The sequence below is a fragment of the Lonchura striata genome, chromosome Z, assembly GCF_050655825.1.
Source record: "Lonchura striata isolate lonStrDom1 chromosome Z, ASM5065582v1, whole genome shotgun sequence".
NCBI lineage: Eukaryota > Metazoa > Chordata > Aves > Passeriformes > Estrildidae > Lonchura > Lonchura striata.
Window position 1 is genome coordinate 17,595,015 of NC_140740.1, and position 14,908 is coordinate 17,609,922.

The 14,908-nt window shown below is 39.2% G+C and overlaps 2 protein-coding genes across 2 annotated transcripts in view; both read right to left on the reverse strand.

Annotated features, from left to right (window-relative positions):
* TRPM6 (transient receptor potential cation channel subfamily M member 6) overlaps positions 1–5,008 on the reverse strand; it is a 108,533-nt gene extending 103,525 nt beyond the window's left edge. The window contains exon 1 of the mRNA XM_085566517.1: positions 2,558–5,008. The gene's annotated coding sequence lies outside the window, so the exon portion shown is untranslated. The remainder of the gene's footprint in view (positions 1–2,557) is intronic.
* Positions 5,009–6,161: 1,153 nt separating this feature from the next.
* On the reverse strand, positions 6,162–11,881 carry CZH9orf40 (chromosome Z C9orf40 homolog). Its single transcript, XM_031507349.3, has 2 exons — positions 11,542–11,881; positions 6,162–7,486 (listed from the first exon to the last, which is right to left on the reverse strand). The coding sequence occupies exons 1-2, from the start codon at positions 11,848–11,850 to the stop codon at positions 7,328–7,330; spliced, it is 468 nt and encodes a 155-aa protein (XP_031363209.2). The 5' UTR covers positions 11,851–11,881; the 3' UTR covers positions 6,162–7,327.
* Between the last annotated feature and the right edge of the window lie 3,027 nt (positions 11,882–14,908).

Sequence of the window (14,908 nt, forward strand, 5' to 3'; positions counted from 1 at the left end):
TTTTAAATATTTTAAAATATTTAAAAAATAATTATCTGAAAATCTAATACCTGGAAATCAAGGGTTAAAGAGTGATGAATGTACAAGGAGCAGCACACTTCACTTGGGAAGAAGGAAGTCTGTCCTTTAGTGACCTATTGCTGCAGGCAAGAGGAAAACCTGAATTTACTAAGATATCTGTGAAGTACACTGAGTATTCTCAGAGTGGAACACAAGACTTAAAGCAATGCCGGATTATACAGTGCAAGAAGAGGGGTAGTTCCACAGTAAATAATATTGTCTTTTTTCTGTGCCAGTCGTCCAAAGGCCAAGGACTCATCCAAGTTCATGTTACATGTGTGTTTAATAACAGCTGACTGCTCTGCAGGCAAGGAAGAAACTGACTATTTGCTTTCACAGGCTACCCTAGCAATTGTGGGGTCTGGGAAAGGGTTCCCCATCACGTACAGCCTGATGGCAAGCCATGGCAGAAAAGGCAGGGAAAGATTTGGATTCACCCATACCTGGCCTGCAGGACATGGCTTTGAGCACGCCCTGTTGAAGGCAGCAGGCATTATCAGCAGATGTTAGTGTCATCTAGGCAGAGCACTGTTATGACAACTATTGCTTTAAATAGTGTTTTGAGTAGCCATCCCATACTAAATAATAGAAATATACCATAACATGAACAGTCAAACTCATTAACCTGGCTGTTTGTTGCTGCTGCTCTAATTTAATCTTTAGGTACCCAGATTTCTAAAAGGAAAGCAAAGTAAATTTAAGCTTATTTTATTCAAGAGATTAAGTTCACTCTTTCCTTGCAGCAATCACGCATTTTTAAAACAACATTCTTCTCTTATAATCCAGTGTCTTAGTTCTATGTGACTTTTATACCAATATGTTTGCTAATTGCTATAGTGTGTTTTTAAATTGTAGTTTTTATTATCAAAGGAATCAGCATGGGCAATATTTTAAGTAGTATTCTCTTCCATTCCTTCCTCATACAAAAACATCTGAAGTACTTTTATTTTCTGAGAAAAAACTGACTACCCTAGGAGAGGAAATGAGTTTAGTTCCATCCTGATGAAAATCACATCAAATTACAAAATTCACAATTCACAAATTTACAAAATTAGTGAATTAGTGTGACTGATTTTTATTTTCATACTGTATTTCACAATTATACTTCAGAATTATTTTTATGAGTTAAATTTCTACAATTAAAAGCTGTCTTTGTTGTCTCTGCACTTGCATGTTACATATTTAGAAAAACAGAGGTTTGTCTGAAGTAGATTTTCCTCTTTTCAATCACAAGTTTCTTCAATTTCATAAAGGTAAAAGAAGAAAAACTATTATAGAATACATAGATGCAACCTTTTGTGATTATTTGATTTTGAAAAAAATTGTGGTTTCCAACTGATGATCATGAAACCAAAGGATTTTTGGTAACTTACTTTATGCCAAAGCAGTTCTTACAAAATAATTATGTAATCAGAAACAAAATAAAGTGGTTGGTTTTTGATTGGTTTGGGGTTTTTTTGGATTTTTGGGGGTTTTTTGGGGGGGAGGGGGTTGTGGGTTTTTTTGTTTGGTTTTGTTTTTTTAATTCCAGGAATTAAAAGAATCTGAAAGCAATTTCTATACTGTACAAGTTGAAGCATCAAAAGGAAATATCCAGCATGTAGTATCAGGCTTCAGAGAGAGGTATTTGACACTCTGAGTAGATCACATACAATTTATGTTTCAATTTAGGTAGAAAAATATCTGTGTACTATTCAAATGAAAGACGTTACAAAATTCACCTGGGCAAGAGAACAATGAATGGTTCATTTCCATTCATAGCTCTGCATGAAAGGCTTTTCTCTAGCTTAAACTTCACTGCAGATAGTACAATGCTATTTTTGTTTAATTTTCTCAACCTCATACTTGGTAAATAATTCAATTAATCATATACTAATCCAAATATGAACTGCAAGCATTCACATAAGGAAAGTGGAGAAAATTTAATGCTTAGCGAGCCCATATCCCTTCTTTCAAAAGTTTACAATTGTAAAATAAGACAAAGCAAAAGCAGGAAAACAAACATCCACCACAATATTTTTAAAAACAAACTAAATACACAAACAAAAATTTAGCTTGCTTCCATCTGGCTTTCACATTTTTTCCCCTGGGAATGGAAACATATCACTATTTTTTCCTTCAGTAGGGGAAAACATTATCTGTATGGCTTTAAGATAAGAAAGAACAATATATTTTTTAAGTCCTTAGATGTGACTAAGATGTCATGAATACAAGAATACTTCACCAAGAACATTAAAAACATAAACTACTACTGACTGAAACTATTACTTTCAAATGCAACAGTAATGAAAATATACTGTTAAAACATACTATACAGCACCATCAAATTCTCTAAGACAAAAAAGCATGAAGTAGAATTTTAAACAGGAAATAGGAAAATAAGTATCTCCTTCTCTAATTTTCTTCATACCCTGCAAATAGTTATCTATATACAAACATTTAAATATCTATACACAAACATTTCCTGTGAGTTAGTTTCTTTTGAATTAGCACTTACCTTTCTCTTCCTTATATTAGACACTTCCTCACCTTGGACACTTCAAGTAGCCTTCAGACACCAACTGAGGTTTCCATCCAACATGCAATCTCATAAAGCTTGCTCCCCAGGCCTAACCAAAGCAAACTCTGATACACAGCAGTGACAACAAAATCCCATGTATTTGATAACTGGGTTTGGTCGGCTGCTTTTGGTTTTTTGGGGGATGAGGAGATTCGGAGAGAATTAAAAGATGAATCAAAACTCCTTGACACAATGTTTTTACTCTAGTTATGCTAAAAATTTTGTGTCACCTTATGATCAGGGACTTGTGAGTTGATCCGCCCTTATTTATGTATCAAGTAAGGAAATGATTAGCATTCATGATGTCACTGCTTGAATTTTCAGTAGCAGTCTGGAATAAAAGTATACCCAAAACATTTTCCAGATTCATGGTAACTTACTGTGAATGTGTATTGCCACCTAGAGTGTCTAAGTTATAACTGTAGGCATGGAAGTAATTAAGCCAACCCAAGCATATCAGTTATTATGAAATGCTCCTTCAAGCATAAGTTTTGCTGTAGAAAACAGTGAGTCTGTGCAGTCTAACTTCTCTTCCCACAGTCGTGGTCAGAGGCTTTCAAAAAAGAATACATTAATTTCAGCAAATGAATCTCCTGTTCTGGTTAGAACATGCTGGAAAATGCTGGATAGTAATTATCTTTAGTTTCACCTGGTAATATATACATTTGCACAATTTTATATTCTTTATGAAGGACCCCATATATTTTCCAAGTCCCTATATAAAGAATGTTTTTTAAACATCCACTAAATTCCTGGCCAACAGGAAAAAAATCAACCAGCAAACCATGAAAAAATTATTACATTTAGTTGATACCATATTCAAATTACTGTAATATTGCTGTGCTGAAGATGGAGCTAATGCTGAAAATATTTTTGTCATTGATCTGATGGCCAACTATACCTGCACTCACAGGCTGAGTCACTTCATGATCACCTACCTTCCATCCTCCACTTTTTTCCCCTTTCTTTCTACCAGTCTATTTACCAACACACGTTAACTTTTGCAGCCTGTTTTTCATAGTAGTTCTTCACTTTCTGGATGTGGACTGAGCTTTAATCTCCTCCCGGAGGCTTATCTATCTATCCTAGGAACCATAAACTTAATGCGGGCCTTCAATAAACACCTATCAGACAATCTAAAACAGGCCTTTAGTTTAGAATAATGCAAAATATTTATTAAATGTTGGTCATGCTACTTTGCTACTTAAATCTACTTGGAAACATATTTAACTCCTGTATCTGACTTACTATTATGCGTGTACTCTTACTGTGCAACTGGCTGATGCAGCACCTGATCAACCCAGATGGTGTCTAGATGTGCTTACACCTTACAAGTTCTTAAGCTTTTGGCACTGGTTTTTCCTTTTAGAGAAAAGTGGTTTAGATAATATCAAATTCCCAGTTAACTACAGAAAATATACTTTTTTTTTTTATTCTGAAATTTAAAACCATACCAAATAAAAACTGTCAACCAGTATGCAGCTACCAAATTATTTCAATGTGTGATGGCATTTATCTTAAAACATTTCTTAAAACATTATCTGAAAACATTTTCTTTTCACTGGATGTTCATGTATATACAAATTAAAACTTCTAACCTTACATATAGTTTATATGCAGCTTATGAATGAAAAGCCTCTAGAAAAATGGGGTCAGAAGTCAAGACCAGCAATTTGGTAGTTCAGTGTCATATGGCATCTGGAGACACCAGACACTGAGAAATCCAATTTATCGTACCTTTTGTCAGCTCTAATTTAAAATTTATGCAATCTGTCATCACTCCCCATTACTGCCCCAGCCTCTTGTATAACCCACTCTCAAGAATAATTTCAAGTAGTTTTCCAAGGCTTTTAAATTTACCTCTATTTGCAAAGAGATGAATGGAAAAAATGAATCAGCTCAGGAAACTCTAAAAGTAGCCATAACATTCCAGCCTTAACAGAGTCCACAACTGGAACAAACTATGAGGAAAGTGGTTGCCTACAGCACAATTGCAAATGAAGTAAACATATGGCTTACAGCACACTGCAAGCTTAATTTGTTGTAAAGGATTTATTTATCTGGTTATGGGATAGATCAAACATGTATTTGAAAGACCATAATAAAACATCTTCTGTCCCATGAACAGAGTGGAATGACAGATTTTAATAATAAAATTCAGGGTAGTGCTAGGATGTATCTACTGTGAGTGAAGAACCAAGCAAATTTTAACTGAGAAGTGTGTTGGGAAGATACTAACTTAAAATGCAAAATACTGGATCCTGAGAAGACTGATTGGTCTGAAATATTATAAACTCACAGGAACACATGTACTATATAGGGTCAAAATGTGTGTCATATAACCAATTAAAACACTTCAACAAATTAATAGATCTATTTTTCCACTAATTTATTTTGGTTATAGTAAACATGAAATAGCAGTTTTATAGCCTTCTTGCCAGAAAAGGAGTTTGTTTTTGGGAAAAATTTCAAAGTGCCTCCTAAGTTGGTGTATTTGGACTCAAACTGTATGTTTAAACTGTCTGAGACAAATACATATTGTTCAAATATGTATCCAACTAATTTGACAGAAAGCAAGATATACAAAGATGCACCGTGAACTGCTTAAGTCTCTAAGCCACCTCCTTTCTTCAGAAGGTATTCAGAGATCTCAAAAAGCTAAATGAATAAACAACAAACACAGATACCTAGTCAGAAAAAATTCCACAATTTTCCAAGTGTTTACCAAGGAGGCTGACTGTTGGAACTCAAAATGTCTCTCAGACATTTTTAGAGGTTCCAGGCCTTGGTCAGAAGCATTTTAGACCCTGGCAGGCAGCTGGAAACAGCTGTGATTTTGAGTTTGAGCCATGGAATGAGTTACCAACTTTGGAGGTGGAACAAGCAGTCACAAAAGGCTAGATAGTATAGTAAAAGTAGTTACAAAACAGAGGGGAATTCTTTTTAGTATTGTACAGGGGGGTTTTTACTTTGTACATGGGGGTCAAAAGGTCTAAGATGGAGGAAAGTGGGCTGATCCTGTTCTTCCTCCTTCTTCTTCCTTGCCTCCATGTTCTTGGTGATGTTGGCACTCACAGATTGGTTTAGAGTAGAAAAGCACTTTGTAATAGAGGTAGTAGGTATTGGGGGAAAACTATAAACATGTAATACGTAATATATCATATAAAAGATAGCAGCAGCCCTGGGCGGGGGGAGAGAAGAAGAAGACAGCAGACAGAAAGGATGTCAGTGTGTGTGTGTGCCTCTGCCCAGGCCACTGACCAAGCAGCCACAGCCCGAGAAGACAACAATAAACTAACTAACAAAATAACTAACAATAAACTGCCTTGAGACCGAACAGCTAAGCCTGCGCAGTTTTTCTTTAGAAGCACGGGCTGGAGGAGAAATTTCACCACCACATGGGACCCCAGAGCAAGGCTGGGGTTTCCACAGCTGACATGCTCACTATTTTAAGCAAAAAGACCTAATAAATCAACGAAGATACAGAAGCAGCAATCTTATGAAATAAAGTCAAGAACTTCACACAGTAATAGTGCCAAAGTTTTCACATTACACACAGGCAAAACTTTATTGTCCTTTAACAAACACATTATTAGAAAAAAAAAAAATTCAAACGTTGCCTTTTTCGATAATGATTACAGAAAAAAATACAACTTTTTCTATCCTTAAAGACAAATTGTATTCCAAAATGTAAGTCTTCCCATACAACTTCAGTCTATTACTAAAGATGTCTTTCTAATTATACTTCAATTTGTAAATAAATTGCAAATCACAAACATTAAGTTTATACTTCACAGCAAAAAAAACACTATTTGAATGAGCTTCTGCAAAAACTCTCTGCAAGATTCCTGGTCTCTGCAAAAACTACACCTTATCCAGTATAGTTTGAAAGAGTGTGTGTGGTCATCTTATATTGCACTAACTTTTCTTGACATATCTGCCCAAACCTATCATTCAGATACTATCAACTAGCTCAGAGCAACTTCACAAAGACAATTAGCAATAAGTTTAGAATGAACCAAAAACATAAAAAACTGGGTGCCTACAGCTGTCTGTAATGTGAAAAAGAGAAGGGTGAAAAATCTTTTTTTCAATGAGAATGTGATACCTTTCAGAACAGCAGCAGCTTTCAGCAGAAAGCAGCCCCTTTTCTTTCCCTTTTTCTGCCACATTTGGTTTCTGGTTTGCATAGAAAAGGGAATGTTTTGTCCGATTTTGATGGACTCTTAATTTTTGGTTTAGCTATTATACAGAAAAAAAAAAACCACATTAGAAATCACTCGAGCTTGTGTGCTTTATGATAAATTCACACATTATATATTTCACTTTCAGATACCACATGATTTTTGCTCAGGACAGACAGAATGATTTTGCATTTCCTTTAGACATGTAACATATCCCCATTTCTTTTAATTGCATCCCAAAGTAATATTTTTTTATATTCTTCTTTTAGTCTGCCTCCATGTCTTCAAGTATTCTTATTACACTGCAGGCTCCTCCTTACTGCCCACCTTCGGACAGCTTCCTGTTAAGTACCCTACACCGTTTATCCCATACACTAAGGCAACTCAGATTAGCTTTTGAAGACTGCCACAACAGTTTCTCCAAGACTGCTTAAGCATGCTTATTATTCACCCAAGGAACAAAACCCGAATCTCAATGGAAACAAGTTTCCTGGGAGTAGACGCACAGCTATGAAACAACTGATCAGGTTTCCATTTCAGTCTCTGAGGTATCAGTCCTTGCAGCAGTTTTAGCAGTCGATGGAGTCTCTTCATCTAAGTTCTGAATATCAGACAAATCAATAGCAGGCAGTGGTGGTCTCCAGTACAGGAATGAGTTATATTGACAGAATTCTTCTTCTTGCTTTGAAAAGAGACAAATAAACAAAAATTTAACAAAACATTAATGTGTGAATCAGCAGCAGAAAATAAGAAAAAGAAACTTTTTATATGAGAAACTGAAACTAGGAAGTTACTCAGCTATTTCATATTAACAACTACTTTATGATTCTTAACTAGATCATGATTTACTTCTGCCTTTTTTAATATTCTTGCAAAGAATTATGTAACAGATTCCATAATTCCATACACTTCTTCAGCTTATGATTTCTGCACAGAAAAAAGCTGTAAAACTTGTGCAATTACTGGACTTTGCATACAAAAATGGCTCACTGCTTTTTCTTCTCATAATAGTATACAATTTTCATGTACATTGAAAAACTGGTATTCAAAAGAATGTATTTAGTTAGCTACTTAACAGCAACTCCTAGGGATGATATATACAGGATAAATAAAACACTTTATAGTATTTAAACAACATTCTATTTTTTCTTTTCTGTATCCACATTTTGTATTCAAGGGAGGAAAGCTTAAGTATCACAGAATATTCTGAGCTAGAAGGGACCCTCAAGGATCAGCAAATGCAGTTCTTAAATGAATCCTCCATATGGGGAGTAAAACCTAAACCTTGGCATTATGAGCACAAATGTTCCAACCTATCTAACTAGATAGTATCTCAAAAAAACTTGGAGAAACAAACACATCTCCATCTACTAATTTAATATGGCAGCACAATTTTAATTTTCACTTAAATGTCTATGAGAAGTGCACTGCCTGTTTATAAACATGTCACAGTTATCAACAGTGGCCAAACTGTACATGATACATCTAGGAAGAGGAATGAATTAAGTCATTCCTTAGGTCATGAGCATGTATCTTCTTCTGGTATATAAAAACAGTGTATGCTGACACAAACCTAAAATAATGCATTTCCATGTTATATTGGGTTTGCATTTTTCCTAACATACAATTTGAATTTTTAAATATTTTACTTCACTGTCTCAGCTATAACAGATGCTGAACAGAAGTATTTTTAACAAATAAAATGTAATTGTTTTGGTATTTCTGAGATACTGACGTGCAGCCTGTGGAGGGTCAAAGCACCATTGCAATCCACACTAAATCAACTTCAACGGGCCTCTGCAGTGTGGCTCTTGAAAATATTAATTACTTGTCTGTTGGTTTTGCAACAGAATAAAAAAAAAAAAAAACAGTAGTGAGTACTATCCCTACACCTTCTCAAATACTGAAAAATTATGCTTTCTCCACTCTTCCCAAAAGAGAGAAGTACATAAAATTACCATACGTCTCATTTAAAGAATCAATTTTTCTATTTGTTACCAAACAGAACTCTCCTGAACTACAATCTGTCATACTCAGAAACATCTTCCTGGTGCAAAAGCCCTGCATGACAATAATAATTCAGAGAGGATGAAAGGTGTAGACATTTCATAGCAGTAAGATGCCTCCTTGCCTGTAGAATACTACTAATGTGAATTTCCTCATTGGGAAAGTTTGTCTTAGAAAATATTAAAGAACAAAAGTTCCCATTAATTGAGACCAAAACCAATAAAATTACACCGTGACACAGGAACAAAAGGATTGATTATACTGAAACTGGAAGAAAGCCAAACTAAAAGTAGTTGCCCATTCTTGTAAACTGGAAGGTTTGTACAGCACAGCATTAACAACAATTGACAAGTGTGGAAAGGATGACTTTCCAGTCTGTATTGCAACACAGGCAGCATCACTCACACAGAACTGTGCAGGGCAGGCGGCTACCAAATTCTTTGAAAAAATCTCAGCTGATAAGTTTCAGAAACTGTCAACTACTTTTACAATTTCTCCCCTGCATTATTTGAACTTCCCTGACATTTTAGTAATTCTTTTTTTTAAACTGAGCACTAAGTACTTAAAATCAGAACCCTCATGCTTTGTATATATAAAGTGAATGACAGCAACCTCATTTCAAAATTATTAGAGTGTAAGAGTTCATAAACATGTACTCGATTTTGGACTAAGACTGCATGCATAATTACTCTCAAAAGCTTTCAGGTTTACAGATCAACAACATTGCAGTGTGAAAATGAAAAAAAAAAAAAAAAGTACAAAAGACAGGCACAAGTGCTAAACATTTGTACCTAGAAGGCAAAATAAACCACCAGATATTCACGTTCAACCAAGTAACTTTCCACACAGGTTTTGCATAGAAATTCTATCAAGGTAGGCAGCAAGGTAGGCAAGCTCAGACATAAAAAAGCTCAGTTTATATAGACTAAGTTTCATAATATTTAAGGAGTTAGTTTTCCAACTCTAGTTGCAAACGTGTACGTTGAATTTAAAAAATCCTTCTTCTCTGGCCAACTGCAATATGATGCTTTAAACTTTAACAAAAACACTGTGAAATTAACAGTATCCTGATCACAGTTATTAATGTAATGAAATACACAAGCCATAAACAGCAAAGAATAATACTAACCTAGAGATTGTATTTTCAGAAAGGTATAAAAATCATAATCAGAAATATCATTATAAAGCATTTAAAATATACAGGTGGGACACATAAAAACCAGAAGAAATACCTCTAGCTTGAAATGTTAATCAAGCTTTATTTTAAAACGACAACATTTTTATGCAATATTGTGCTAAGAGAAACAATCAGTTAAAAATACAAACCTAGAAAAATATTTTCTATAGAGACCAGATCTTTACGTGTGGAAATTCAAGGGGCTTGTGGCTTTCCAATCACTGCTAAAGCTTACAAAATTATGCCAAGCAACACCAAAAGCAAGTATACCTGTGACAGGAGTCAAACTGTTCTGTAGAGGCTTGTTCAATTTTTTAAATTACTAGGCTTATGAATATACGTGGTCTGTCTTCAAAAATAAATGTTTGTGTTTAAAATGGCTGTATAATATTCATATGACATAGAATTTTTTCTGAATGTCTGCCTGCCTTAATTTTAGCATCCATCATGAATAAAACCCACTAACAAATCAATCAACCAAGAAAACGCAAAAATGCAGAGCATGAAAAATAAAAGCCACTCTTTTCTTTACAGATTGTATGTGGGTGTTATACCGTGCGAGGCCACAAATGATCAAAATCAGTCTCCAACTGCCAACCAAAGCCCATCTAACCTGATGAGACTTTCTGTCACTTCCGTATCACTGAATCTAATAGATCTAATAGCCTTTCAAGATCCAGGTGGGAGGAAAAGTAAGTTTAACACGTACCAAACGTCTATGTTTGAAATGTGTGAAATCTGATCACAATCTGCTTTGGTTGTGCGGCGTTTTTGGTTTGGTTTTTTTTTATTACGATTTTCTTCATATGCACCAAATTTTGTTTGCTGAACTACTGTGTAAAATGCAGTCAAGGCCAGGAAGAACAACGTATATTGTTCAAAGTTAACCAGAAAACTCGTTTCAATATACTCTAATCATTACGACACTGATGCCCTCTCCTCAGCTCACCGCCTCCGCTAAATGTTGAGGTTAAAAGATAGCTCTAAATGTCAAACCACGAGGTTTAGGAGGCTGACGCTGTAGCGAGCCTGACCCTCACCCAACAGGGGCACCACCAGAAAAAGCTCTGCGAGCTCCCCCGCACTCCTGGAGGGACGGAGCCGAGCACAACCTGAGGGACGGCGGACAGCCTGTTTCGTGGCACGGGCGGGCAAGGAACCCGTAAACACTTCCCGTGCCTCGGGGAGCACAGGAGTAAAGCAGTTGAAGACGCCCGCGGCCAGGCGCGCAGCCGGGGCGGGGCGGCACCGAGCCCGCCGGCACCCGCGGCGGACACGCCGGCACCCGCGGCGGACACGCCGGCACCCGCGGCGGACACGCCGGCACCCGCGGCGGACACGCCGGCACCCGCGGCGGACACGCCGGCACCCGCGGCGGACACGCCGGCACCCGCGGCGGACACGCCGGCACCCGCGGCGGACACGCCGGCACCCGCGGCGGACACGCCGGCACCCGCGGCGGACACGCCGGCACCCGCGGCGGACACGCCGGCGCGCCCCTCCCGCCCCGCCCCTCCCGCGGACGAGCGCCGCGGGCCCGTCCCGCACGGTACCTCGGCGGCGGCGGGCCCGGCCCGCTCCTTGCCGCGGCCGCCCGCGCGTCCCTCCGCCGCCGGCGCGTCCTGCGGCGCCGCGGTCCCGCCGCGCCGCCGCCGCCCGCCGCCCGCCTCCGCCGGCGGCGCGCGGGGGGCGCCGGGCCCGAGCCGCTTCCCCGGCGGCGCCTCCGCCTCCTCCAGCGGGCGCTTGGCCGCGCCGCCCGGCTCCGCGCGGGGCCGCCGCTCGCCCGCGCGGGCCGGCGGGTCCCGCAGCAGCCGCTTCACGGGCGCGTGGCACAGCAGCGGCTCCGCGCGGCGCTTGGCCATCCGGGGCCGCCGGCTCCGCGGCGCCGCTGCGCCCCTCGCTCCGCGCCGCCGCCGGGAGGCGGAGCCGCCCGCCGCGCGGCCTGACGGGAGCGCCGCCGGCGCCGAGCCGCGCGGCGGTCTGCGCTGTCCCCCAGACCCGCTCCATCTCTGCGGAAAGTGCCAGCCGCTTGCTACAAAACTGCCGAAATGTAAAAATAATACAGTACTTATTAAAATAGTAGTAAAAATTAGAGCAATAAGAATTTGGACAATCAAGAGGGCAATAAAGGACAATAAAAAGCAAAGAATTACGGACCTCCGGGTGTCCGGCACTCTGCCATATGTGAGAAAATGGCTGCTCACTTTTCGCAATTATTGAAAGGTTTATTAAGCCGTATCAAAAATACAACGGAAGACTGAATAGAAAAAATGTTACAGCGCCAGGAGCAATGGGTTTTCCCCACCACGTGCTCACCCACGCAAAGGAGGTTTTGCCTTTTAGCCCTTTAACCCCGCCCACGGTTCTGTCCTTCGCCGCCAGTCACAATCCAACCCTCCCAGATGTCCCCAACCCTCCCAGATACCCTGGCTGTCTCTTGATAACAACAGGAGGGGGTAGAACATAATTATAAATTGATAAAACGTTTCTTAACCTATATACATGATATTTGTCTGTTAATTGTGAGAGTCAATCATCACATTACTCATCTATCATAAACAAATACACATCACTAACAAAGGCTTAACCCCCTTAAAAGCAATAGCCTGTTGCATATTCATATATCTTATACATGCTGCAAATATTCCTATTCCTCCTCTCTGCCCATCTCTTGGAAGATTTTCAGATCTTTTATTTGATTAGGGCAATTTCTTTTACAATGTCCTTTGATCCTACAGTAAAAACAAGTATTTCTAGAATGCTCCTGAGATCTGGGTTGGACTGGAGTTCTGTTCTTTTCCTTTCCCTTTTCTCCTTTTATGTCTAGGACTGGTGCCTGAGGGTTTTAGATTCTTCTGGAAATTACTTTCGCATATAGTGGTTACCATAATTTTTGCTTTATCTTTTCCTTCATCTCTCTGAACATAAGTCTTTTGACCCTTCTTTAATAAATCATCTAATGGCCTATTATGCCAATCCTCAGTATTTTTCCAGGTTGTTTTTTTTTTAATATCTGGCCTGGCATTTGTGACAAAATTAATTCTTAAGAGAGCTTGTCCCACAGGTCTCAGGGCCTACTCCAGAATATTGTTCCATATTTCTCCTAAGTCTGTCTAACTATTTAGTTGGAGCTTCTTCTTTCCTTTTGTCCCTCAAAAACTTTTTTAGCGTTTTTGCCCTTGGGGTGCCATCTCTTTTATTCCCTTGATTATCAATTTACTATAATCATTCATGTGTTTCTTCCCCTCCTCATCATTTTGACCCCAATCTTGAGGTGCTGTTGGCACTTTCTGATCTGGGGCTGGGGGGGGGCCTGCTGGTTTTCTTTTTCCCAAACTTTTATTCCAGCTGCTCTGATCAGTTGCCTTTCCTCCTTAGAAAAAACTATTTTCATTATAGATTGCATCTTTTCCCAAATATAAATGTTTAGACCTAAGAATTGGTCTAATTGCTCAGCTGTTTCTATGGGATCTTCCAGAATTGCTTTTATTTCTTTTTTTAAATTTCTGACTTCAGAAGAAGTCAAAGGGGTGTTTACAAACCCCGTTCCACCCCCTCCCATTGGAAACTCTCATAACAGAAATAGACTAATCCCTTCATCCTATTCTTTTTTGTTTTCTTTTTTCCTCTATAGCCTTTCTCCCATTTTTAGAGATCAGGAGGGCTGTCTTTTTAATGAGCTTCTTGTGTTTCAGTAAGGCAGATATTCTCCAGGGAGAGAGTTATCTTAAACAGCAGGAGCTGCTGTTACCAAGAGAACGGGAGCCAGGGCAGGGATGGGAAGAAGGGGGCGAGGGGAGGGAAGGGCAGGGCGCAGGCAGGGGTGCTGCTGGAGCCCCCAAAGGAGGGGGATCTTTCTGTCAGAACAAAGCCAGAGCATGGATAGCCCCAACGTGGCTCATGGAAGCTGGCATTTTTTTTCCCTCTTGTTCCCAGCCCTTCTCTTTCCCCCCACCTTTTTTTTTTTTTTTTTTTCTCCTTGATTTGTCTTGGGCGTTTCTGATATTTTATAGATTTTTCTTCTCCTACAATCTCTCATCCAGCATACAGCATACTCTCTTCTGGATTAAACGGTTCGTTTGAATTTATAAATAAATGTAGAACCTGACAAATCCAAACTTCAAAAAAAGGCCGCGTATCTAGGCCAATAAACATGGTCAGATCTTACTTCCTTCTTTGCCCATTCATACAAAGTTGGATCATCTTTACCTTGTCCTTTCTCCTTGTACAAGGATTTTTTTATCCCAGTTAGCTAATATAACTCCCAGAGGGCTATCTTGGGGTACCTTTGCTGGTACCTTTTTTCCTGTATGCTAACTTACTGGTTTTCTGTCCCAGTTTTCAAGATCTCACCTATTTGTTCCCTGCCTGTTTCCCACTTTTCTCCAATTTACCACCTATTTCCCCCTGTAAAAAAACACCTTTCTCTCACAATACAATTCACCTCCCTCCAAGGAGCTAAAGTGAGGCTTAAAATAAACAATCTACATATATAAACTTTCATTAATCTACTTTTATTTCTCACTCATTCTCACACGCATTCATTCACACCTTCAAGCCTGTTAATTCGTACTTTTCGATTCCTTAACCAAGTTTTTGGCGCCTCACCCACTTGTACTATCTAAATTATGTTTTTTTTCAACACCCTAGAACCTTAAATACAGATACCCCTAAGTTTCTGCACTGACTTATGTTCAGTACTCCATACCTTTCCCTTCATTTTATTGGACAGAAGGAAATGCTACCAAACGTCTTAAGACTTACAGGAAGCAGACCCCTGTTGCCAGAGAATCACTGGTCTGTGTAGGCCTCCACCCTGACCCCTTCCACCTCCCCAATGTTTGGGTTCTCACTCCTTTTACCACTCACTTCATCTCTTTGATGGCCATTTTTCTTGCAAAAAGATGAAATTGCAGCGTG

Coding starts and splice junctions, on each gene's coding strand:
- CZH9orf40 (XM_031507349.3), bottom strand. CDS start 11,850: ATGGCCAAGCGCCGCGCGGAGCCGCTGCTGTGCCACGCGCCCGTGAAG. Junction 7,487..11,541: donor CCGGGCCCGCCGCCGCCGAG/GTACCGTGCGGG, acceptor CTCTTTTCAAAG/CAAGAAGAAGAATTCTGTCA.